This window comes from Molossus molossus, unplaced genomic scaffold, assembly GCF_014108415.1.
Source record: "Molossus molossus isolate mMolMol1 unplaced genomic scaffold, mMolMol1.p scaffold_m16_p_20, whole genome shotgun sequence".
In the NCBI taxonomy this organism is placed as follows: Eukaryota; Metazoa; Chordata; class Mammalia; order Chiroptera; family Molossidae; genus Molossus; species Molossus molossus.
Window position 1 is genome coordinate 51,223,032 of NW_023425356.1, and position 24,831 is coordinate 51,247,862.

At 47.1% G+C, this 24,831-nt stretch overlaps 1 protein-coding gene across 3 annotated transcripts in view; it reads left to right on the top strand.

The window, feature by feature from the left end:
• Positions 1-24,831, top strand: part of NME7 (NME/NM23 family member 7) — an 83,673-nt gene that overhangs the window by 22,503 nt on the left and 36,339 nt on the right. The window contains exons 7-11 of one of the 3 annotated variants that reach the window (XR_004960950.1): positions 2,172-2,277; positions 17,459-17,523; positions 20,016-20,084; positions 21,495-21,663; positions 21,774-21,876. Coding sequence is in view for 1 of the 3 variants with exons in the window: in XM_036273162.1 (XP_036129055.1) it covers positions 2,172-2,277; positions 17,459-17,523; positions 20,016-20,084; positions 21,774-21,875 (342 nt within the window). In the remaining 2 variants the exon portion in view is untranslated. Of the gene's footprint in view, positions 1-2,171; positions 2,278-17,458; positions 17,524-20,015; positions 20,085-21,494; positions 21,664-21,773; positions 21,877-24,831 lie in introns of those variants that run through there. The other 2 variants (XR_004960951.1, XM_036273162.1) reach the window with 2 other exon arrangements.

Sequence of the window (24,831 nt, forward strand, 5' to 3'; positions counted from 1 at the left end):
GGACAGCCATCTCGCTACTCCTAGAGTAGCCTGTTTCTGCCTGACTTCGTCAGTTAGCAGCACAGGGCAGTGGGATCGGATGGAGGTGAGGTCGCAGAAGCGACCGTGTGGTCCTGTAGACCACGGGGACACGCTTGTTGGCCTTCTTTCTGTCTGAGGGACGACGAGAGCCATTGCAGGCTGTGAGCAGAGGGCCGACGTGCTTGGGTGCTGCACTGAGAGGGGCCCGTCGAGGGCAAGGGTAGAGCCAGGACGCCCCGGGGAGGGGCTGCTGCAGTGATCTGGAGGGACAGTGGCGTGGGCCAGGGTGGCAGTGAGAGGGCACGGCCATCAGAGAGACCGCGGCGGAGCAGCCGGAGGCAGGAGGAGAGCACGTGGCGAAAGCATTCCAGGGGGCGGGGTGATGGGTTGTGTCACAGACTGTCTGGTCAAGTCGCGGTGAGGTCTGAGAACTAACAGGGGCCTGGCAGCGCCCAGGCGGGTCGGCATTCTGGTGAGCAGCTTCAGTCGGACGAAGGCCCACCTGGTTGTGAGTCTGAGAGAGAAGGGAGGAGAGGAAGTGAAGACCGAGCCCGAGGCCCTCTGGGGGAGCTGTGTCGTAAAGGAGGCAGAGCGTGGGGACTCTGCAAGAGGCGTTCCTTTCCGTGTGCCACCCGTGCCTCCTGCCACACAATTGCTCCGTTCATTGCCTGCTTACCTGGCGGGCCCACGGGTGCCTGAGTTTCTACCTGTACCTTGGGGTTCTCCAAGAATGTGTAATCAACCCCTCCGGTACAGACACGGAGCTGTACTGCTTACCGCTTTCCCTCAGAAGAATAAACAAAGGCAGCAACATGACAGAAAGCACTTGATGTCTAAGGAATAGAACATTTTATCCAATAATGTCTTAACACTGAAATAGCTCCAGTACTATTTGAATAATTCTTCCTCTTCCCAGGTGGTTTTTTACAATGTACCCAGGTTTTTTACAATTAACACATCCTATGATCTTTTAGTTTTTAAATTCAATAGGAACTGAGTGTTTACTCTGAGCCATTTGTTCTAGGTGCCAAAGGACCTGCACGCCTGTAGCAAGTTAGTTGCTTTCTTCAGAGGACGGTTAACAGCCAAGCTTTGGAGGAGGACAGGGTACTGATTGGGGCATCAGGAAAGGCCTCCTGGAGGAGGTGATGTTCGAAGTGGCCCTTTACACCTTGGTAGGGTTCTTTGGAGTTTGGGCCAGAGGGCTCTGTAGGGAATAGTCAAAATAATAGTAGTAAAAGCTTAGAGATAGGAAAGTGTCTTTTTAAATAATTAGAAGAACCGATGAGTGTGAGCATCTCTGTGCCTGGTTCGCATCGCTGGGCTGCTGTTTCAGTGAACCATGCGTAAGACAGCACAGCCTGGCTCCAGCTGTAAAATGCGGTTCATGCGGTTTGATTTTTATTATAGGACTACGGTATGTTCATTAGTTTTAACAAGCCACAGTTCCGATTCTTGACTACTGATCTCTATTCCTAGAAAGATTTCTTAGTTTTTAATTTTACTTTACATATTTTAATAAAACATTTAAACCTGGACCTGTATCTCATAACTTAATGCTTTGTGGAAAATAAGACCCTTATATTAATTACTTCCAATATTCAAAATATGTTAAGACATACATTTTAATCATGGCACAGAATGATACATATTCTCATTACTTTAAGAAATACTTCTTGCCCTGGCCGGTTTGGCTCAGCGGTTAGAGTGTCGTCCTGAGGTCCAGAGAGACCCAGGTTCGGTTTCTGCTAAGGGCATGTACCTCGGTTGCAGTTTGTCCTCGGCCCCGGTTGGGGTCGTGTGGGTGGCAGCAAGTTGATGTGTCTTTCTCACATCAATGTTTTTTTCTCTCTCTCTTCCTCCCTCTCTCCCTCTCGCTCTATCTGAAGATGAATGCAAAAAGTGTCCTTGGGTAAGGATTAAAAAATTTTAAAAAAAAGAAATACTTTTTTACATGTTCTTTTGACTCTAACACTTTAAACAGGGTTTAGTTCATTAGTTTTAGTCATTTAAAATCATGTTTAGAAAATCTGAAGGAATTTATATTTTGAAACTTTGAAAGTAAACATGTAGTTCTTCCTTTCTCATGAGTACCCCAGGAGTTCAAGATAGAGGACACGCACGCCAGCGTCATGTCTCTTTGTCCTTAGGAAATGGAGTTATTCTTCCCTTCGAGCGGAGTTTGTGGGCCAGCCAACACCGCCAAGTTCACCTGCTGCACCTGCTGCGTCATCAAGCCCCACGCCGTCAGTGAAGGTGAGCGCCGTTTCCGTGCGGGTGGCCTGCGTGTGTTCACAGAGCTGCTTTTGGTAACGTCTGTTTTCCTGGTGTAGTTTATAGGTACAATTTAAAGCATAACTTTAATATTTCATGCATTTTTCCCGAAGGCACATGAATAAAGGTGACAAAGTATGAGGAATAAATCTGTCTAAATTTAGATGTATCTTTGTCTTTGTATCTGTGTGTTTTTACAAGGTGTCCCTTGGGTCATGGTCATGCTCATGCTCATGCCGTACAGGTCTTGATTCCTCGACTTTGAATCTGCCTCCTCTTCTCCCAACCATGTACCTGTGACTCACCATCACTTAAGTGGCACTCCTAATGTACAGTTTATTTTATTTTATTTTTTAATAGTAATTATTGGCTACTTGTCACTTCATTTAATCCTCACAACAATTTTATTTATTTTTCATTATTACTATTTTTTTAAATCCTCAACTGAGGATATTTTTCCATTTATCTCCAGACAGAGTGGAGGGGGCAGGGGGGAGAAAGAGAGAACCATAAATGTGAGAGAGACACATTGACTGGTTGCCTCCTGCACAGCCCTGGTCCAGGCTGGGGACCAAACTGAGGTATGTGCCCTTGACCGGAATCAAACCCACGACTCTTTGGTCTGCAGGCCAATGCTCTAACCGCTGAGCCAAACTGGCCAGGGCTAATGTACAGTTTAAAACCATGTCTGCGTCCTGGCCGGTTTGGCTCAGCGGTTGGAGCATCAGCCTGCGGTCCAGAGAGACCCGGGTTTGGTTCTCGCTAAGGGCATGTACCTCGGTTGCGGTTTGTTCCCAGCTCCGGTTGGTCATGTGGGTGGCAGCCACTCGATGTGTCCTTTCAACGTCGATGTTTCTCTCTCTCTCTCTCTTTCTCTCTCTCCCTCCCACTCTCTCTGAACAAAAAATGGAAAAAAGTGTCCTCGGGTAAGGATAAAAAACAAAAAAACAAAAAAACAAAACCGTGTCTGCCATATCTGCATTATGCCCTTTCTGAGAAAGCTGAAGAAACTCCCTTTAGTTTTCAGTGTCTGAAACAAAGTTTTTATATATATATAAATATGACAGCTAAATGGATAGATGTGTCTGTATGAATGTAGATGGTTTGCAAGTGTTTTGAATATTCATTTTTCTTCACCTCTTTATTTTAGTCTGTTGTGTATATTTTTGTCAGCAATCCCAAATCCTATTGGAAATGAGATGGGTTACAATTTAAAAACCATTCTCTAAAAAACTAGAATATACTAAATAATAAACATAACTGGATGGATTAAACATTTTTTTTTCTAAGTGGTAAAATAATTCAGGTATACAGTAGGAAATAACAAAAGTTAAATAGTCAAAGTCGCATGGTTTTCTATCATCCTGAGAGAGTCATTGTTAATATTTCAATTTTCCTCCAAATCTTTGTATTCCACATATGTGTGTAAAGGTGTGTAATGATGCATGTGAATGTAATTGTTAATGTGGTCGAGAAGTAGGTCTGTAGGCTGTGGTTTTAATTTCATTTTGGGAACATTTTTGGCTGCTCTTAATTCTTCATGAATATTTTAGTAGTTATTGTTTCCAGCTTTTTGATGTTAAAAAGAAAGCTTTGAAGAATATCTTTTTACATAAACATCCGACATGATCTGCAGTCATTCCCTCCGGCTTGTTTCACGAGTTGGCTGGAAGGGTATGACCCGTGAAGATCCTGCTGCGTAGTTAATACGTCTGTAATTACTTAGGAAGTCATTTCATATCTTAGAGATCCTTAGGATCATGATTACAGGGAAGCAGCGTGCATGCTGGGCACCAGACATTTAAGGAGAGCTTACCTCTGTGTGCCAGGTCGCAGACACGTGCCTGTCCTCTATCTCTTCTCAGCCCCCAGCTCTGTCGAGGAGGTGGATGTATCATTCTTCCCCAGCGAACTGAGGCTGTATGAGAACAAGTCATCTCCCCCAGTTAGAGCAGGGAGCCCGGATGCAAACCCTGGTCCCCTGTAACCTCCGTGTTCTTTCCTCTCCGCCTATTGCTCCGCAGCAGTGACAGCAAACATCACCTGGTGTAACAGTGACATTTGAGACGGCTGGGTTGGCTACGAAGAGAAGTGGGACTTCATGTTACCCTCACTTTTCTTCCCTGGGCGTGGACACACACACACACACTATACAGACTCACTGTTGTTGTTGTTAATCCTTACCCTAGGATGTTTTTTTCCATTGATTTGTAGAGAGAGTAGAAGGGAGGGAGGGAGAGGAAGAGAGAGAGATAGAGAGAAATATCAATGTGAGAGAGACACATCGGTTGGTTGCCTCCCACACACACCCCAACTGAGGCCGGGAATTGAACCTGCAACCCAGGCACATGCCTTTGACTAGGAATTGAACCCTCGACCCTTCTGTGTGCGGGCTGACGCTCTAACCACTGAGTCATGCTGGCCAGGGCCAGACTCACATTTTAATGTGATGAGACAAGTTCTTATGTAAAGGTTTCAACTTTATAAAAAGCTTATCTTTAGCGTCTTAATACATTCAATTTGATCTTTATCGGATTTAAATTTTTTCTAAGGAAAAATGTGATGCGTGGAAAGAGACAGAAATAAAATAGAATTAGAATACTGGTTTTAGATCTTAATAATTGTGTAGATAAATATAACGAATCTATTTGAAATGATTACGTAATTGAAAGGTGATGTCAGGTGACTAATTTTGCATTTACATAGGTTTAAATCATTCTAGTCAGAGCTGCTCTTTAAAGAGTAGCTGTATTTCATAGATTCATATTCGATGCATAATATTTAAGGCAAATGAGTTAAAGTAAATAATTTTTTATAATATTAAAAAAAAGATGGCAGAACACTTTAAACTTTAGCATTTCAGGGGTGTTACTTTGTTTTTTTTTCTTTCATTTCTAAACCTCAATTTTAGGGACACGTTAAGACCATTTTGAAATGTGTAATTAACCCAGTCTAGCTTAGCGTTAAACTGTGACTACAATGAAATACAATTTGGAGTCTCATGTTGAATTTATCATTAGAGTCACTCAGCTCCTTTCAGTGGCTGGCTTACGTTTCTCTGTTCCTGTAACGATCCCATTTCCTGCCGCACTTCGTTTCGCCCCTGGTCTAGTGTGGGTGTGGGAGAAAGAGAGATTAAAGAATACGTAGTTGATAAGAGAGCAGCTGAAAAAGAATAGGGCTGTCCCCTGGGATAGACCACCAACACCCCAAGAAGGCCGGAAGAGCCTGCGGACCAAGCACAACCCCCCCGATTGCTTACTGCAGTGACAGAGCCCACCGGAGGGCGCCTCGGCAGGCTCACAGGGGAGGCCCGGGCAGAGTCTGCGGCGTTCCCAGTGCACCTTGCGAGCCTGCAGGGGCCTTTCAGTGCAGTGATCTGAGCGGACCTGGCGAGCTCATGACGTCAGTTTCGGATGGGAGGAGCAGCCACACCAGGCTCCTAGCCACACGGGTGTTTGAGGGGCGTTGGCCCGCCGAGGGAATATTGTGGAAAGGGGATTGTTCGAGTGGTCTGTTGTTGGGGCAGTGGACTCCAGGGAAGCTCCTGACATGGACAGTGAAGTTATTTGCAGATTTGCAGCTTTATCTTCATGGACAGGGATTTCGTAGCACAAGTGGCAAAGTCACGTGGCCGCCTTGGTTCTCGGTCCCAGAGCCCGGCTGTGCGGGTTCACAGCGGCTCTTGCTTCTGGGCTCCGTCTGCGGAGTGGACAGCGGGGGTAATCAGCCACACGTGGCTTTCGGTCCTGTTCTGTGTCGAGTGAAATACACTTTGTCCCTTGGGGGACTCAGATTTAAAGGGAAGGAGAGCAAGGTGAACGTTTTTGTGTTGTTTTCCTTTTTCAACTTCAGGATCATAAAATACGTTTGTTTTGATGTTCCCCATGTTATTTATATGTCGTTGTTTAATTCCTTTGATAAAATAAGTTAATTTTACTCTGAAATTAGGCTACCCAGGCTTGAATCCTGGCTCCGCCACTTACTGGCCATGGGGTGTTGAATAGATGACCTAATCTCTTTCTACCCTGTTTCCGCATCTGTGAAATGAGAATATGGGCTGTCGTCTTTGCTGGGTGACTGTAAGGATTAAATGCATCAAATGTAATGGTTAAATGATGAGGGGATTAATTAAGCGGCAGGATTGATGTCCAAGTGCAGTGTCCAGTGCTCAGATAAGTGCTACCTAAGTGTAAGCCATGACGATGATTACGCCTCTGCTGCTACCATGACTACTAACGCCATCATCTTCTCATGTTCAAGTCAAGTTGACTGCCTCCTCAGTTACAAAGCAACGGCTTAAAGTGCTAACAAATCCCACATCCACACCTGTCATCCACAGGAAGAAAGAAATTCCATCTCATTGTGTGAAGAGCAGAGCATGGCTTTATTTGCCTCAGTTCAAGTCTGGGCCCACGGGCGTCCATGCAGTAGGTCACGGCTCACACCTCACCCATTCAGCAGCCCTGACTGTCCATTAGGTTGGCACTGGGCACGAGGAGGCAGCCGAATCCGGGGGAGCTGCTTCTATATGTGCCATGGCCCCAAAAGTTAGCCCTTGGAAGCAGGGTTGGAACCCTGCTTGGGCAGAGTGGCTTCTCCCAGTGGGTCCGCGTGTTGGGCAGTCGGACCGCACGGGTCACAGCATCGTCCTTCCCGAGGTTTCATGTCCTCCTCAGTGACTGAGTCAGATGGTGAAAGGTTTTCTTGTGGCCTCTAGACCCAGCTGTCCTGTTACTCTGTGAAACTAGGAGATTCTTGTCAATGAAAATCGTATTCTGCATCTCAGTGCTGTGGTTTGGCTGGAAAGAGTGTTTTCGTGGAGGCTGTTTGAAAGCGATTTTAGATTTTATTTCTAAAAAGACATATAGAGCCCTGGTCAGTTTGGCTCAGCGGTTAGAGTGTTGGCCTGAGGACCAGAGAGACCTGGGTTCGGTTCCCACTAAGGGCACGTACCTCAGTTGCAGTTTGTCCCCAGCCCTGGTTGGGGTCGTGTGGGTGGCAACCACTCGATGCGTCTCTCTCAGGTCAGCGTTTCTCTCTCTCTCTTCCTCCGTCTCTCCCTCCTGCTCTATCTGAAGATGAATGCAAAAAAGTGTCCTCGGGTGAGGATAAAAAAAAAAAGACATATAGAGACAGGTGTGGGGTTGTCTGTCTGCATTTTGTTTACTAAGAAGCAGATTTTTTTAGTAAAATATTGGCCAGTTTGCAAATATAACACCAGAATTGCCTCGATATGCTCATGGAAACTGGACTCTTCTCAGCAAGATTATGTTGATCAACTTCCTCACTTCTGAAGGTCGGCTGCTCTTACTCAGAACCTCCTTCGGTCTCAGTTTCCACCCTGAGTGGTAATTTGGATGCTAGTTGGCCAAGAGCCAGAGACACATTCTCCCCGTGGAACCCCCTGAATGTGGGCTGATGGAATTGATTTCGCTTCCAGCTTTTTTGTAGTTGATTTTCTTCAAGTGATTTAGCTTCTGGGATACTGTGGAAGAGGTGTGAACCTTTTGGTGTAAAGAGATTGGATTTAAACATCGTAAATCTAACACAGTTTCAATCAAAATTCTTGGAGCAGGCCCAGTCTTGCTTCGAGTGCCACAGTTTGGGAGTTCCGTGTGAAACACGAAACAGGAAGGGGGTTTGTGACAGGTGCACGGACATGCGTGGAGCACCGGCTCTGAGCGCAGAGCTTAGCGGGTGTTTCTGAACAGCTCACGGCAGTGGGAGTGATTCGTGGGTGTGTAAGCTATGGGACCTTCAAGTGAAATCGGTGCTTTATCGCTTAATAAGGAGTTCAGAGTTCTGCTAATTCCTACAGCAGAACAAGTAGGGGTGTATGAGGCCATTAACATTTTTTTCCTTTAGAAACAGTGAAATTTTGTTTGCTATTATGTTCCAGTATATGATAGCCTTCAGAGGGAAACGAGAGTCCTTGGATTATCCGTGGTCACGACTTGACAGAGGGCAGAGGGGAAGAAAGTCTCAACCTTGCTGATGAGACTGTGAGAAAGGGCCAGTCGTAGTACGAATCACAGTTCGCGTGTGGGATGCTGAGTGCTTGGCACTAGTTATTTAACTCGCAGAACTTTGAGGGTGGGTGTTCCTCACTCCCCGTGTCACAGAGGGGAAACCTAGGCAGCGAGGTGTCCCGTGACTTCCCCAGTCACACAGCTCTAGGCGGTGGGGTTGGCGTTTGTCCAAAGCTTGTCTTCATTCTGTCACATTTTACCATTCCGCCTGTACGTGGTTACCATTCAGACTTTCAAAATCCCCATCGCCACGTTTGATTATAACCCATTTTACAAGTGTGGACTCTAAGAATGAGAGGGGTAGGTAATATCCTGAGATCCAGAGCCACTGGAGTCCATAGTGGGGTCACTTGCATGTTCCATGGCTACTGAGGCCACCGGCCTGGGGTGGAAACCATTCCTGGTGGACGGGCATCGTAATTGGTCTGAAGGGTGGTTTTAACACCGAACGCCTTAACTGGGTGGGAAATACAGTTTCAGACAGGACTTAGTGAAGTGCCGCTGTTCTGGCCAAGATGATAGCAGTGAAGAGAATAATTGATTATAAACTTAGACTATTTCCTTAAAACTTTCCCAGTTAAAGGGGAATCATATCTTTTATATGTGTAAAGGTGTTTCATTGGACTACAACAGTTCTTGTGGGTGAATTTTTTTTCATTTCTATTTTGAAAACTTAAAAAAAGAATCTAGAGGGTCTGTCTTAGAATAGTTGAATTTACCTTATTGCAATTTTTTTTGTGATTACTGATCTATTTGGATTTGTTGTTTTTTTATCTTGCTTTAAGTTTTTTTATTCATTTCTCCTGCTTTACTCCCCTCCCAGCCCTTTCTGTTGGATGGATCAAGATTTCTTTATTGTGCTCTTTCTCCTTTGCTTATCTGCTGGTTTGAAAGCCCTAGATCAAGGGTTAGCAACTATGGCCCCTGGGCCAAATCAGGCCAGCTGCCTGGTTTTATAAATAAAGTTTTATTGGGACACAGCCATGCCATTCATTTATGTGTATCTATGGCTACTTTTATGCTACAATAGCAGGGTTGAATAGTTGCGACAGATACTGTATGAACTGTAAAGCCTAAAATATTAACTTTCTGACCCTTTATAGAACAAGATTCCTGACCTCTGCAAGAGAGTATAGTTTTAATCGATCCCGCCTCAAATTTAGCTTGTGTACCTAACTCTAAATTTATTAATAAAATTTAAATTTGTTCACTCACTCCAGATTTTTTTCTAAGACAAAGATTTTAGAATGTTTTTAACAGCCATTGGACTCTCCTCCCATTTTCCAAGTTATTGGTGTGAGAATGTTTATTATCCTTTCTTTTAAACTTTTTTACTTAACCTTTTAATGTATCATTTACATAACAAAACACACACGCTAAGTGAGCAGTTCTGATGCTATGTTATAGTGTCTCAAGCTCTCATCATGAGATCCTTCGATGACGACTTGGTCTTGTCTGCTGTCTCCTTGGGGACACTTAGAGGGTGAGTGATCTGACTGTTCGAATGTGCCCCATGTGAAAGGAGGGTTGACTGGACTTGGTCCAGGCTCCGCTGTGTGCCGTTCTGATTAGCGGTCTCTATCCACAACCAAGAAATGAAAAACCCCTCTATCTGTTATCTTGGGAAGTTGAGACTTGCTCGGCACACCTGCCTGGAATAAAGAAGCATCTGTTGCTAGGCAGCCAGGGCATGAGCACCTAGCAACTGGGATGCAGCCTCGGGAACCTCCGGCTCCCTTCAGAGCCTAGCCATGTGTGTTCCAAGCACACCACCTGTACACGTCGGTCTGTGTGAGAAGGAACGAGAACCTGGAGAGAGGGCGGGCAGGGGTTCCTTGGAAGTCCTGCCACACATGGCAGCGATCACTGTAGGATAGTGTTTGGGTGATGATTAGCCATCTGTGGCTGACACTTGCTAGTTGTGACCTTGGAAAGATTTCCTTACCTCTCTGAAGGTGACAGAACCTACTGCATAGACAAGTTAATATATGTGATGTACTTAGAACAGTGGATGTAGTAAGTGTTCAAGAAAATGTTAGCTCTTAATAGTAAGTGTAGAGATTATATCATGATACATTTAAAAAACCTGACTCAGCAATGTTTTAGTTATAAATCTATTGCTTTATAACAAACCATCCCAAAGCTTAGTTCCTTAAAAATGATTTATTATTTCTTGCCATTCTGTGGATTACCTGGGCTCACCTGACAGTTCTTCTGTGCTGTACCTGGGCTCCCTTGCATGACTTCTAAGACAGGTGTCTCTGAGTCGGAATGCAGTTTTAAGCTTTCATAACTGTAGGAGTACAAATGTTACAAACCACTTGCAAGTGTAATTATTTAAATGCATTTTATATTTTATTTTTTTATATTTTGAAAAATACTGCATTTCAAGTTTATGTTTTGGTAAACATTTTTTTTTTATCCTCTGCAGGCTGCTCACCCGAGGACATTTTTCCATTTTTTGTTCAGATAGAGTGGGAGGGAGAGAGAGGAAGAGAGAGAGAGAGAAACATCGATGTGAAAGGAACACACCGAGTGGCTGCCACCCGCATGACCGACCAGGGCCGGGGACAAACTGCAACTGAGGTACGCGCCCTTAGCGGGAACCGAACCCGGGTCTCTCTGGACCGCAGGCCGACGCTCTAACCGCTGAGCCAAACCGGCCAGGGCTGTTTTGGTAAACATTTAAAAAAATAAGTGTATATAATGAAACTTTTCAAACACTATTTTATGATATATTTATAGCCTATATCTTCTAAATTACTAAAACCTGCACTGAGACTTGTGGGACGTGTGTGTGTATGACCTAAGGGACTGTATTTGCTGAAGGAGTGTTGTTTCATTGGCAAATAAGTTGGGCGCTTCATTTTCCCCTTTCGTTTTATTTTCCCTTTTTTATCCTTTAGGGCTTAGTAGCCACCATTCAGGGAATGATTTTTTTAAAATGTCTTTATTGAAGAGGGAGAGTTAGAGACATGGATCAACTACTTCCTATATGCCCCCTACTGGGGATCGAGCCCCAGACTCGGGCCTGTGCCCTGACAGGGAATCAAACTGGGACCTGTTGGTGCCTGGGACGACGCTCAGCCACTGAGCCACAGCGGCCGGGTGGGGATGATGTCATGGAAGCCCCTTGACACGTGCCTTTGCGATCTAGCTTCGGTAGCCAGCAGTGCCATGTACACAGAGCTCTGGGGGGGAGGATCGACGCAAGTTTCCACGCGGGACTTCAGTGCCCGGTGCTGCCCCCTGCCTGCTTCTCCTGCACGCATCCATTAGAGGACCGAGTCACTTGAGAACACATGACGACTGACACTGAGCTTAGCCGCGCTGCCCAGACTTGTGCAGAACGTATCCAGGGAGTTCGGAGCAAAGGCAGTGTGTTCCCATTCCTGCCTCAGGGAAGCCACAGGTACTAGTTTCTGCCTCTCCCGCTGACCCCTGCTCTGTAGAAATGCACACTGGGGGAAGGAAGATGGGAGTTTCTTCTGCCTGAGCTGTGGTTCTGCTCTTCCGGCTGCGTCCTTCCTCCAGCCCAGGAGCTGGACCCCTCCCTGTGGAGTGGGGGCCAGAGACCCGGGGCATGTGATGTTACACTATCGGGCAATGTTGTAAAAGTGAACAGCTAAGGCAGCGGATCTCATGTTGTAGGACTTTAAAAGATGACTCCAGTTACATGGAAGATGATAAATGCTGAGACTCTGACAGTATAATTATAATTGATTCTTATGAAAATAACTCACTGCCATTTTGCATAGACACAGGCCACTGTATGACAACACAGAGATGCAGTTGGATACAAGCTTGCGATAGATTACAAATGCACTAACCACCGAGACGAGGGAGAGCTGTGACCCACAGGCCTAGAGTAAGAAGGATGTGGTTATGCAGAAAGGCAGGTACCACAACTAATGCGCTCAAAGATCTTTTTTCTATTTTAGATGTGTGCCCTTTGTCCCCCGCCTGCTGCAGCCTTTCTTCCTCAGGCTGCAGTATATCACCTCCTCTGTAAATCAGGTGAGGGCAGAGTACACCTGTTAGAAAGCAGCTGGAATCCCCAGTTCTGTCTCATGTAAGCGGACTGCTGGCGGAGGGGCAGAGGCTGGGCTTAGGGAGGACTCTAAACAGGGACTCGGGCGCTCTCCCGGGTCTCTCTGGCTTTCCTAGTTGCTTCTCTCGACTGTCAGTGTCACTCTCTTAGTTGTGCTTTTCCCAGCACCGTGAGAGGGGCTCACATGCTTAGGAACCCAGGGGAAAGCGGCACCGTGAGAGGGGCTTACATGCTTAGGAACCCAGTGGAAAGAGCGCTTTTCCCCTGGTTCAACCAAAAGAAAAAGGAAAAGTCCCAGGGCAGGACTCTGATTGGCTTGTGCAAACGACAGGCCCATGCCTAGGGTGTAAGACCGGGCCTGTTTGGATGGATACCCACTTCCTGACCACCCTCGGAGGTGTGGGTATAGAGTCATATACACACAGGAAGAGGGTCCCTTCCTTCCTTTTTTTTTTTATCCTCACCCGAGGATATTTTTTCACTTTTTGTTCAGATAGAGTGGGAGGGAGAGAGAGAGAGAAACATCGACGTGAAGGGACACATCGAGTGGCTGCCACCCACACGACCAACCAGGGCCGGGGACAAACTGCAACCGAGGTACGTGCCCTCAGCGGGAACCGAACCCGGGTCTCTCCGGACCGCAGGCCGACACTCTAACCGCTGAGCCAAACCGGCCAGGGCGGTCCCTTTTTTTCTAACCAAATAGTTCGTGTGGTCAGTTTTCTTAGAAGAGGTTGGAGAAGCACAAGAGAAGCTAGAATTTTCAGAAAGATTTTGTTAATGATTGGATACAGGGTAGCCACTTAGAAAGAGGCTTTTGAACAGTCCAAGGGAGGGGTGTAAGGCTATGAACTGAGGCACAGGAAGCAGAGATGGAGAGGTGATTTGACATTCAAAGCAGTTAAGAGGTAGCATTCATGGAATTATAAACTAGGAATAAATAAACAAGTTAGCTGTGTGAACACCAGCCCAGTAAAACAGCTCTCTGCTTTGCACGTCTGTTCACCATGCTGCATGCAGTGTTGAAGCCTGCTCACTGCACTGCACGCAGTGTTGGAGCCTGTTGGAACCTGTTGGGGCCTGTTCACTGCACTGCACGCAGTGTTGGAACTTGTTGGGGCCTGTTCACTGCACTGCACGCAGTGTTGGAGCCTGTTGGAACCTGCTCACTGCACTGCATGCAGTTTTGCATTTTACCGTTTTGCTTCTTCATTTACATAGTTACTGCCATTTGTTCAGTCACCTGAACATTTTCTGTCTAGACCAAAGTAAGAAATACATGGTTATTGACACTTTGTCTCTTCAGTCTGCTAAACACAGAACAGGTTTTCTAAATGCCTCTCTCTCCTGCCTCCACACATAAGCATATAAAAAACAGCAGTCTCCCTGGCTCATGTCTGATCACTCATGGCGGGACGGCAGGGCTGCTGGGACTAGGACTCTTCATTGGTTTATCCATGAATAGAATTGTTCTGTCAAATGGTACATTCCGCAGGCTAGTTTAACATGATTACGGATTTATAATAGATGCAGATTGTGGATTTCTCTTTGTGTTGGTTGATGCAGAGGGCTTAATACTTCTTTCTTTCTTTCTTTCTTTCTTTCTTTCTTTCTTTCTTTCTTTCTTTCTTTCTTTTTTGATATTTTGTTCAGATGGAGTGGGAGGGAGAGAGAGAGAAACATCGATGTGAAAGGGACACATCGAGTGGCTGCCACCCACACGACCCAACCAGGGCCAAGGACAAACCACAACCAAGGTACATGCCCTTAGCAGGAACCGGACCCAGGTCTCTCCGGACCGCAGGCCGACGCTCCAACCGCTGAGCCAGACCGGCCAGGGCCCTGCTTTCATATTTAGATCAGGATTCCCACATAATCACGTGAAGCATTTTATTTTTCATAATAAATAGGACCCTTATAGTTTATCCATGAGGTCAAATCAGTTTTCATAATAATACTAAGACTTTATATTTGCCTTTTTAAAAGTTAAATTTGTTGGGGGCCACTGGTTAATGAAATTATATAGGTTTCAAGTAGACAGTTCTGTAATACATCATCTGCATGTACACCCAAAGTCAGATCTGCTTCCGTCACTGTATATTTGACCCCCTCTACTCCCCCACCCTCTTCCCCTCTGGGAACCACTATACTGTTGTCTGTGTCTGTGAGTTTTTGTTTGTTTGTTCGCTTCTTGTTTTTAGTTTTATATCCCACCCACGAGGACAGTCGTATGAGAATATCATGCTGTGCAAAACAGAAAAGTCAAGAGCCATGGGATGTCCTCGCCCTAAGTGTGTTGACATTTGCACAGATGGTGCAAGAGCAGTGGCGGGTGACGCTGCTGGTGCCGCAGCACAGACCGAGACGGCGGCCCGGCCAGCGGCTAGTGCGTTTGAACGGTCACATGCTGCAGGGGGAAAGCCACTTCCGCGTAGGAATGTCCTTGATGAGGCCGAGGGAGTCACTGGCGTTTGACCCTATTCTGTGCGAAGCCGAGGGCAGTGTACCTAAGGCACTTTGGCTCCATACTCAACTCCAATTTGGTTTTACAAACAGCACTTGTACAGTTGTTTGAGTTGTGAGCCCAACTAGGTGCCAGGAGCCCCGTTTTGACTTGAGAGAGTGACTGGCAGCCAGACCGGTTATCCAGACTCGGGTGTTGGCGAGCACGGTTTCAAACACTGAGTAACCCCATCATTGCTGACAGTGTTGTTGCCCAAGAAGAAGATCCAAGTGAAGATGAAGTTCCAAATGGAAACTAGGATTGGAATCTTGGGAAACACGATTCTCCACCTTGAGCCTCGTAGCTTCTTAGCCCTGGAAGGCTATGCGGATGAAATGGGCGCTGACATTAACAAACGTGATTTTCCTCTGTGGTGTAATGAAGCGAGTCAGCATGTGGAAGATCTGTGTAACTCAGTCTGGAATGATCAGTGTGCGATGTTACGAAATCGCGCGTGGATAAACAGTTCATTCAAAGTACAAGACAGACCAGTGGATTTTACCTACCAGGGTAAAAGAAAAAGTTCACTGGTAGAGGTTTGAAATTATGTTATCTCAGTTCCCAGGGTCCTTAATCACCCTTAATTCTTAACTGTCCCTCTAGTCTAAGAAATCCGTCCTCCGTTTGATATTGTGATGCTACTGCCCTGTTTTTCGTCTTTAGTCTCTTGCGTGTCTCCTTTAATGTATCTTTGTTGATTGTCATTCTTCAGTTCCCAAAGTCTAGATATTTTCTCAAAACTCAAAGCTCTTTGTTGCTTTTTGCCCTTCTTTTTGTCAAACAACGGTCATCTTTTCTCATTATTTCAGCTCTAACCTCTGAGCCCCTCATTATATCTCTCGGCGTACCGGACAGCAACTGTACGGGGGCTTCATTCATACTTCAGGGGTCTTTTTCGGCCTATGGATAAGCTCTGTCCTCAAATACCAGTCAGCTCCTGCTGTAAAATTCTGTTTCTATGTTCAAAATAATTCAGTGTCCTTTTCCTGAATTTGTTTTCATTACTTTTTTTTTTTCTTAAAGGTGCTACGTTCTGCCAGTCACTTAGACACAAAACCTTTACTCCATCCTCTTCATAGTCTTGTCGAGTTTTGTCCCGTTACTTTTGTTTTGGCCCCATGTTCTGTTCCTCTCTTCCTCCTTCCTCTGCTGCCATCGGAGCCCAGTTGCACACAGATGTTTCAGAAGCATCTGCTATTCTATCTGTCCCTTATTCTTCCCCTCACACAAGCTGGCCCGTCATTGTCGCACTAGTGATCTTCCCAGAGCACCACTTGGATGCTGTGCTGGATTGCTCAGCCTTTCCAGGGAGTCTCCAGGGCCCCTGGCAGGGTTTCCTTCCTAAGGAAAAATGGATTCCCAGTGTTGACATGAATTATTGTAATTATAATGCAACTTAACTATGTCCAAGTGTAAAACTAAACATAAACTTTTTCACATATAACAGTTGAAAACAATTTTACAAATTCAGAACAAGCAAAGCTATAAAATGGATAAAATTTATAATGTGACAAAGGATGTTTGCCAAAACTATATCATCAAGATCAACGTGAATATGCTACAGACTGTTCAGAGTTTGACAGGAGTCTGTTACACTCTCAAACTTCTGAGGAGCCTTTGTTTCTCCAGCTTGCTCTGATCTCATTTCGCCTTTACTTGTACAAATGTATCACTCGAGAAATAGATCTGTCATTTTTTTCATCCTGCAGCCTGCTACAATGAAAACAGCACTGCTTGGCCGCAGTAACAGTAACACTAAGCACAAGGCACATTCAGGCACTGACACTTATTGGTGATTTGGGTTACTAGGTGAGCATCTAGATGACCCAGAGTATGGGGTGTGTGTGTGTGTGTGTGTGTGTGTGTTTGAGAGAGAGAGAGGGACAGAGACAGAGACAGAGAGAGAATTTTAGTTGACTTGAAAAAATAAAGAAACGTAGAATGTTTTTATAGAAAATAAGTGGAATCTCAAAATCAGTCCCAGACTTGCAGAGTTCACAGATCCCATCATACAGACTTCATCTGTGGGAGAAAGACCAAATTCCTTATGTTGACATCCAGGGCCTTCATTAATTCGGGTTATATTTCTTTTCCTTTTAAGCTTTTTCTTTCTTTTTCTTTTTTGACGTCTTACTGTTGTGAGAACATGTGCTCACTTTTCCCACAATTGTGTGAAGCTTCTGCTTCCTCTTCAGTTATAATGTGGTGTTTCTCCTCCTCTGAACTTTTTGTGTATCCAGTGCTTCGGAAGTTCATTTTGTTCTAATACCAGTTTTAACAGCTTGATTTGCATGTTCTCTACCTCATGGGACTAAAGGGGCCCTGAAGGCAAAATAGTATCTTAAAAGTGTTTTCATCTTCAGGGTCGTTACTGATATCCCTGGGCACTTACTATGCGATTCGAGGGGACAAAGAGTGGTCTGTATCGGATTTCGTCTCCCCTAGCAGAAATGTGCGATGTTTTCATAGAGAGTGTAAGCAAAAGGAAAGTAATTTGACGTAGAAAACCTGTATTTCCAAGCCACTGAAATTCCTTAGAAATGTTGCACTTTTCAGCCATTTGTTCTGCATTTTCAGGACTGCTGGGAAGGATTCTGACGACCATCCGAGATGCAGGTTTTGACGTCTCAGCTATGCAGATGGTACGTACCTTGCAACGGGTCGGGACCTAGAGAGGAATTTTTTTTTTTTATTCTACATAAACTTTAAAGTGTTTTACATTGAATTTTCTCTCTGCACTCAATGCCTTAAAATAATAAGAAAAAATACAATTACTAAGTTTGGTAATCTTATAACCAAAACACTGTTTTGAAATTATGTTACCCATATAATCTTTCCCTGAGAGAATGAACAGTCAAGTGATCACCTGATCTAAGCCTGTGTGGTAGGTTTATACAGTTCTGGAAGCTTTGCTGGCAAATATGGGCTGAAACAATGTATTTAATTTTTACAAACAAATAGAAGTAAGCTAAGTAGTTACAATGAATTTTCTGTTGTCTGGATCGGTGACTAAGAGAAGGAGGAAAGAATCATTTCAGATTTTCCCTGGCCAGGGTCTTTTGCTGGTTTCTGGATTTCCCTCCAGCGTCTTCTTGGAAGTTGGCACATTTCAGCCCCTCTGTAGTTGGCAAAGTGCCCTGACATGCTTCTAGTAAACCATTCACAGAAGAAACAACACCCTCTTCAGTAGCGCTTGTACCTTTGTGTTCCGCTTACCAGTGCATTCGACAGGGAACTGGGTGCAAATCACTGTAGGAGTCAGTGAAGAACGTGGGTTTTAGTGTCTTCAGACCAGCAAGCTTATGCCGTTATGGTAGTGAAATACTGATTTGGGCGCTAAGACTTCACTCAGCTCCAATTATAATTGGTGTCTTCTTCTGAAAAGGAGCTGATTCTGATTTTGATTTCTCTGAAGTCTTGGGATCACCTGGAGTCAGAGATCAGGCACTGAGTGGGTTTGGCCTGTTCTGTGTCCCCGACTGGTAGGAATGCCCACAAGCCAAGAAAAGGTCAGACATTTCCACTGGTTTGCAGAGTCTTCAGGCAAAACTTGGAGACAGATGAGGAAGTGGATAGATGAAGAATCTGACCTAGGGCTATAAAGAAACGGTGAGCCGGAACTGCTCACAGCACCGCTGTGGCAATGGAGTCAAGGTTTGTCCGGCCTTCGCCTGCGGAAAGGAATCGGCGTGGACGCTTCAGCTTTAAACGCTCATCTGAGCCTCGCTGGCTCATCCTGCACCGGCTGGGGAACTGGCCGTGGCAGGCGCTCAGCGAAACAGGAATAATTCGAAATGAACCTGTGGAGGAGGATGGGGATGCAGTGGCAATCACAGCCCTCGGTTTGGGAGTCTCAGAGATCGTCTGGATCCCGGGCCAGCCGCTCTGGGCATGTGACCGTGGCCGGATTCAGGCCCTCTTACCTCCCGTTCTATCAGCTACGCCACGAGAGCATGTTCGCCTCAGCGGACCGGACGCAATCACCCTGCCTAGTGGAAGAATTTCCATTGCAAGAATTGTGGAATTTCGCCCTGGCGATTTGGCTCAGCGGTTGGAGTGTCGGCCTGCGGACCAGAGAGTCCGGGGTTCGGTTCCTGCTAAGGGCACATATAAAAAAAAAAAAAAGAATTGTGGAATTCCCAGTGCACATTACTGGGTATTTAATAAATTGTATCTTCTGTTACTACTTTATTATTATTAATAATACGGGTTGTGTGGACATGGGATAAAAAATCTGAATTCAACCCCCCCCCCGGAGTTATGTTGCTTATGAAATGCCCCCTCCAGTCTGAACCACTGGCCGGCCGAGTGGGCAGCAGTCTCCGCGACTGCCAGTCCTGGCAACGTGGGCGGGTGGGGTGGGAAATAGAATAGGAAATTCCGAGGCTATTTTTTGAAGATATTTAAGGTCTTAGATTTTGAGACACTAGAACTTAGTGAACTTTTATTCCTAAGTTTGAATCCAGCTTGGACAGGAATGACTCTTTGCAGGCTTCGCCTGTAGGCACATCTTACAGCTCTTCCTGGAGCCTGTGCTTCGGCCCGAGCCAGGCCAACCGGGGACTTCCCGGATGCTGGGGGCAAGAGGGCAGGCGTTCGGCCTCTCGACAGAACCTGAAGTGCTTTTCTTTAGCAACAGTGCTTTGTCGTGCCGCCAGTTTATCAATAAACAACACTGCGTTGTACATAAGACTTTTTTATTGGTCGAGAACAAGGTTATATTCAGAGAGGAATATGGGGGGGGGGGAGGGCATGACGATGAGATCAGGCTGAGATGGAACAGAAGTTTGTCAAGGTTTCATGGCTCCTCTGAGTCTTAGCCTCATCTGCAAACGCAGGCTCTTGCCACGACTCAGGTCGCAGGGTCGCTGTGTCCATCAGATGAGCTACTACCGCACGTACGGGACCAAGAACAATGCCTGATACACTGAGCTCTCAGTAATTGTTACACATTTTTATTATTGATGAGCTAATCTTTGATAACACTTGCTTCTGTAAAGAGGTTTGATTTATGCAAGCTTCACATTTTAAAGTAAAGAAAATATGTCTAAGAGATCGTAAATGTTGAGTGCTAAGGGTGGCTCATTGTCTTGGCTTGGTTGGTTGATGTTGGTTTGTTTGTTTTTTAATACAGTTCAACATGGATCGAGTTAATGTCGAAGAGTTTTATGAAGTCTATAAAGGAGTAGTGTCTGAGTATAATGTGAGTATCGAAGTGAACACAAAGCTTTGGTACCGAAAGAAGTTTGTGTGGCTCACATTTTGGGCATCAGTATAATCTTCAATCGTGAAAACATTCCCTAAAGTGTTCGGGATTCTGCCGGTTGCCAGTGGTGATGCCCAGTGACAGGCATTCTTTCCGCTGAGAGCCGCCGGGTCTGTGTCAGAGACAGGATCTTGTTTCCCTTACGAAACAGATCTGCAGGAGTGCAAGAAAAACCTTGCTGGGATGAACACATGTTGACATTGTCTGTGACATTTATGATATTCTCAGGGTGGGAGACTGTCCCAAATGCTTTAGAAAGTTAAAAGCAAGTAGCTCTTGACGTGACAGTGAGAATTCTGTGCCGACAGCAGATTCCTCCCCCTCGGATCGCGCGTCCTGCCTCATTCTTCCCTACCGAGGACTTGGCTGCTGACAGTTAGTGCAGACAGGACATTGGTAGCACGAGACAGAAAATCAGACTCAACATAATTATCCATAAAGATCAGCTGCACGGGACCCTTGTCAGATAGCACAGCGACTTTGGGGGATACAGTCAGAGAACCTCACGAGCAGCGTTCTGGGGACCATCTGATCTGTGACGTCCTCTCCCTCTTCTTTCAACGTGTGACATTGCTGTTCCGTATGATGGTGCATTCAGATCACTATTCAAAGCTTGGCCTGCAGCAAGTAACCTGATTTCACTGTGGCTCCGTGCGTCCTGAGCCCTGCGGGTCATCACGGTGGCTTCCGCAGCCCCGCCGGTCGGCCCCATCTCTGCTCCCCTGCGGTCTCGCTCCTATACCCTGGCTCCTTGGCTGGCACTCACACACCCCAGCTGTCCTGCCTCCCAGTCCTGGACTCTGTCTGATGCCCTGGGCCTCGCCCGGTGGCGCTAGCCCTCAGCTTCGCGCTGTCTGCCTCGGTCCACGTGCGCGTCTGCGAGTTCTTTCCTCAGCCTGGGGCCAAGTCCTCCACGCAACCGGCCTCTTAGCCACCAGTTCATGCGAACGTCTCAGCAGATCCCCGTGGGCTGCTCTCCCTCCTCCCCCAGTCTTCCGTCCTGCCACATCAACCACACTGGCGTCCATGAACCCGTCTCCGTCTCCTGTTCTCCGTGAGAATGTCGGGCTCCTCTGTCTCCTCTCCCTGTCCCACTGTCCGGGAAGGGCTCCAGGTAGTGAGCTGGGGCAGTCGGACGGCTCGCCTCGCTCGGTTCCTTTCTCTCGGGGACCCCAGCCCTGGGCTGCCCGACATCCAGGGTCCAGTGCTGGTTTCATATAGATGGTCTGCTTCCTGGGTGTCTGGTGGCCCTGCTATTGCCCATTTCTGGAAATCATTATGATTTTTAAACGTGTCTTTGGAAGGAACATGTTGGAACTTGTATCTTCAGAAATGCTCTTCCGGCAGCACTGTGCTCAGGAGAGAGCCCTCTGCACGGGAGTCACTAGAGCATCAGGTCGCGCGAGTGTCCAGTGGTGAAGCTGACATGCGGGCAGTTGCAGGAGCGGAGATGAGGGACCGAAACGTTTGCAGGGAACACAGACAATTTGGGAACTGCTTGGCGTGTGCGGTGTAGGTGGGGAGCAGTCAAAGGCAACTTGAGCACTGCAGTTAGTGGTGCAATTAAAAGGAGCAAAAGATTATTAAATAATATTCACTTTTAATATTTTATGCTACATATTACAGGAGATGGTGGCCGAAATGTATTCTGGCCCTTGCGTGGCATTGGAGATTCAACAGACGAACCCTGCGAAGACATTTCGAGAATTCTGTGGGCCTGCTGATCCTGTGAGTTGTTTCAATATTGATCGAGTTTGTTTCATTCATTAACGAAATATCTTAACCGGTTCGATAGTTTTAGTTTGCTCTTCAAAAGAAATCTACACATGGGAACGTAATAGACAAAACATTTATTCAGAATAGCATATTACATCATTTTTTTTCTGTAATGCTCTAAGGAAAAGTGCATTTTTGTCAGCCTGTGACAGCATCGGGGGGGCAGGAACACTCACGGTGGCATCCTCTTTTGCTGTTTCTTCTCGCTGATTGTCGGGGTGAGCAAACCGATCAAGCTGTGACAGAAGCTGTCCAGGGCTACCTGTCCCGCCACAGGGCCAGGCAACTCAGCTCTCGGCGTGAGGACGGTCGAGATGGTGGCCTCGGAGCAGGTCCGCCAAGGGGTGTGAGCAGTGGGCCTCGGGGGCTCGGACTTCTCCAGTGTCCTTTTCAGTTTGCTGGGCTGTCTTCACGGGCACGTGGTGGCCGGGCTCAGGGCTGAGAACAGACGTCGCCTTAGAACACACGCGAGGAGTCTCACGCCGGCGTCACAAGCTGATCCTGGACAGTAGCTCAAGCTGTGTTTCCTCCTGCCTTCATGTCACTACGCTTGTGAACAGCTCCCTGCAAATGAGCAGCCGGTCACTGCAGCTGGACCCAGACAGCTGCTTCCTCCTGATGAAACACTTGCTTTCTTCACCGCTGACAGCACCACAGATGTTTGATTGAGACGCATTCACGGAGGCCCTGGGCGGAGGTAGCGTTGGGAGCACCTGGTAAGAAGCCAGCCTGTGGGAGGTGCTGCCGGAAGCCGGGCCGGGGAGAAGGCCGCTCTCAGCGAGGAGCGAGCGCGCCCAGAGGTGCTCCAGCGCCTGGAGGAGCTCAGGAAAGGACTGACACGTGTTCTGCGGAAACGCCGACGTCAAAGCGTGGTTTAGTGAGGGAGCAGTAACGTGACTGTTAGAGGAAGACAGGCGGTTTAAACGGAGTCAGAAGAAGCACCGAGGCCAGAGGATGGGAAGCCCTGCCAGGCATGCACAAGGCGACCACGAGGGACGTGCAGGGTCCTGGGGCACCGCCGGCGTGTGCTCAGCGTGCAGGAGGGAGGGACGTGCAGGGTCCTGGGGCACCGCCGGCGTGTGCTCAGCGTGCAGGAGGGAGGGACGTGCAGGGTCCTGGGGCACCGCCGAGGTGTGCTCAGCGTGCAGGAGGGAGGGACGTGCAGGGTCCTGGGGCACCGCCGGCGTGTGCTCAGCGTGCAGGAGGGAGGGACGTGCAGGGTCCTGGGGCACCGCCGGCGTGTGCTCAGCGTGCAGGAGGGAGGGACGTGCAGGGTCCTGGGGCACCGCCGGCGTGTGCTCAGCGTGCAGGAGGGACGGACGTGCAGGGTCCTGGGGCACCGCCGGCGTGTGCTCAGTGTGCAGGAGGGAGGGACGTGCAGGGTCCTGGGGCACTGCAGGCGTCTGTTGGGCGTGCACAGGAAAAGCACACCTGCCAGTCAGGGAGACATACTTGCTTGGAGGAAATGAGGCGGAGATGCTGGGAGTGAGGAGTGTGGGGTGGGGAGCCTAAAAATCCAGGCTAAAAATTGTGGGTTCTGTGTAATTAGAATTCCATAGAGCAGTAGGAAATAGAAATTCCTGGTTTGTAGCTTAATTTTGAGTGGGCTGAGTTATTCCTTTGCGGGCAAACTGGAAGAGCTTGGAGGCGGGGTTCCGGAGAGGGAAGGGAGCGGAGCCGGTGGCGTGGGGGATCCGCAGGAGCTCCTTCCTGTCCCAGGGGAAGAAGTACTGTGTGTGCACGTGCCAGATGGCTGTGAAGATGGGGTTCTGCTGCCGAGGAAGTTTGGAGAAGGGGGACGACCATGAGTGTTTGTTGAATATCATGTGTGAGAAATAAGGTCAGAGAGATGACGGGCAGACCCGGAGACCCTTGTAATGACAAGATTTTACTCAGCGTGAGAGCATTCGTTTGTGGAGAGTTTGAGCAGAGCAGTGACAGGGTTTGACTTTTAACAGGATCATTCTGACTGTTACGTAAGAGCAGGTCCTAACGGAGACAGGACGCGAATTGCAGCCCAGGCCCAAGATGTGGGGACATGGACCAGGCTGGTAGCCGTGGGCACGCTGGGAGGCAGCCGGGTGTTGTTGACCAGGGTGCTCAGCTTCTGTTCTTCTCGAGTGGATGAGTGGCTCAAGGTTACAACTGAGAACACCCTAGAACTCTGCAGGGACCCTTAGTTCTACGGGGTGGAAGTGGTTGGGGCAGAATTCTCTTCTCTGTTCCGGTTTCATCTCCGGCTGCGATGAGATGGGGAAGGTGAACCATGTCCTTCTCGGTCAGTCCAGGGCACAGTGGTTAGAGAAGGCTTGGTCCCCACCCGAGACACGGCACACTCGCAGCCTGGAACGGGCCACGCGCAGCGGCCATTGCCGGTGTCCATACAGATGCAGGGCACGTGCGGCAGCCTCGGTCTGGAGTCACAGACAAACTCCAGTGGGTTTCCAAACGGGGCTCCGTGACGCATGAGGATTGACTTATTTTCCTCATTTTTAAAATAACAAGTTGGAATGACATTTAAAAAGAAAAATAAATTTTGAAAAGAATTAGCCATGCCTGCCTAATAAAATATCCTGGTTAAAGAAAATAATTTTTCTTGAAGAGTAGATGGCTATGAAAAGTTTAATGCAGTTAGCTTGACAAAGTACAAAATACAATCTAGAAAATTCTTACCTTTCAGATTAACCATTTGTCTTAGATTTTGTTTGCTTTGGAGTTAAATAACACTAAGCCCCAAAACTTGTCAAAGATAACAGCTCTCTCTGTGATTCTAAAAAGATGAAGTGAAGTGACCTAGTAAGAGAGTAATAGAGAAGCAGTTGGCATTGAACTTCCGACTAGACAATCTTTTATAATGTCCCATGAAGATTGAAACAAAGCTTTATTCAAATGTAACAGGACTGGTTCG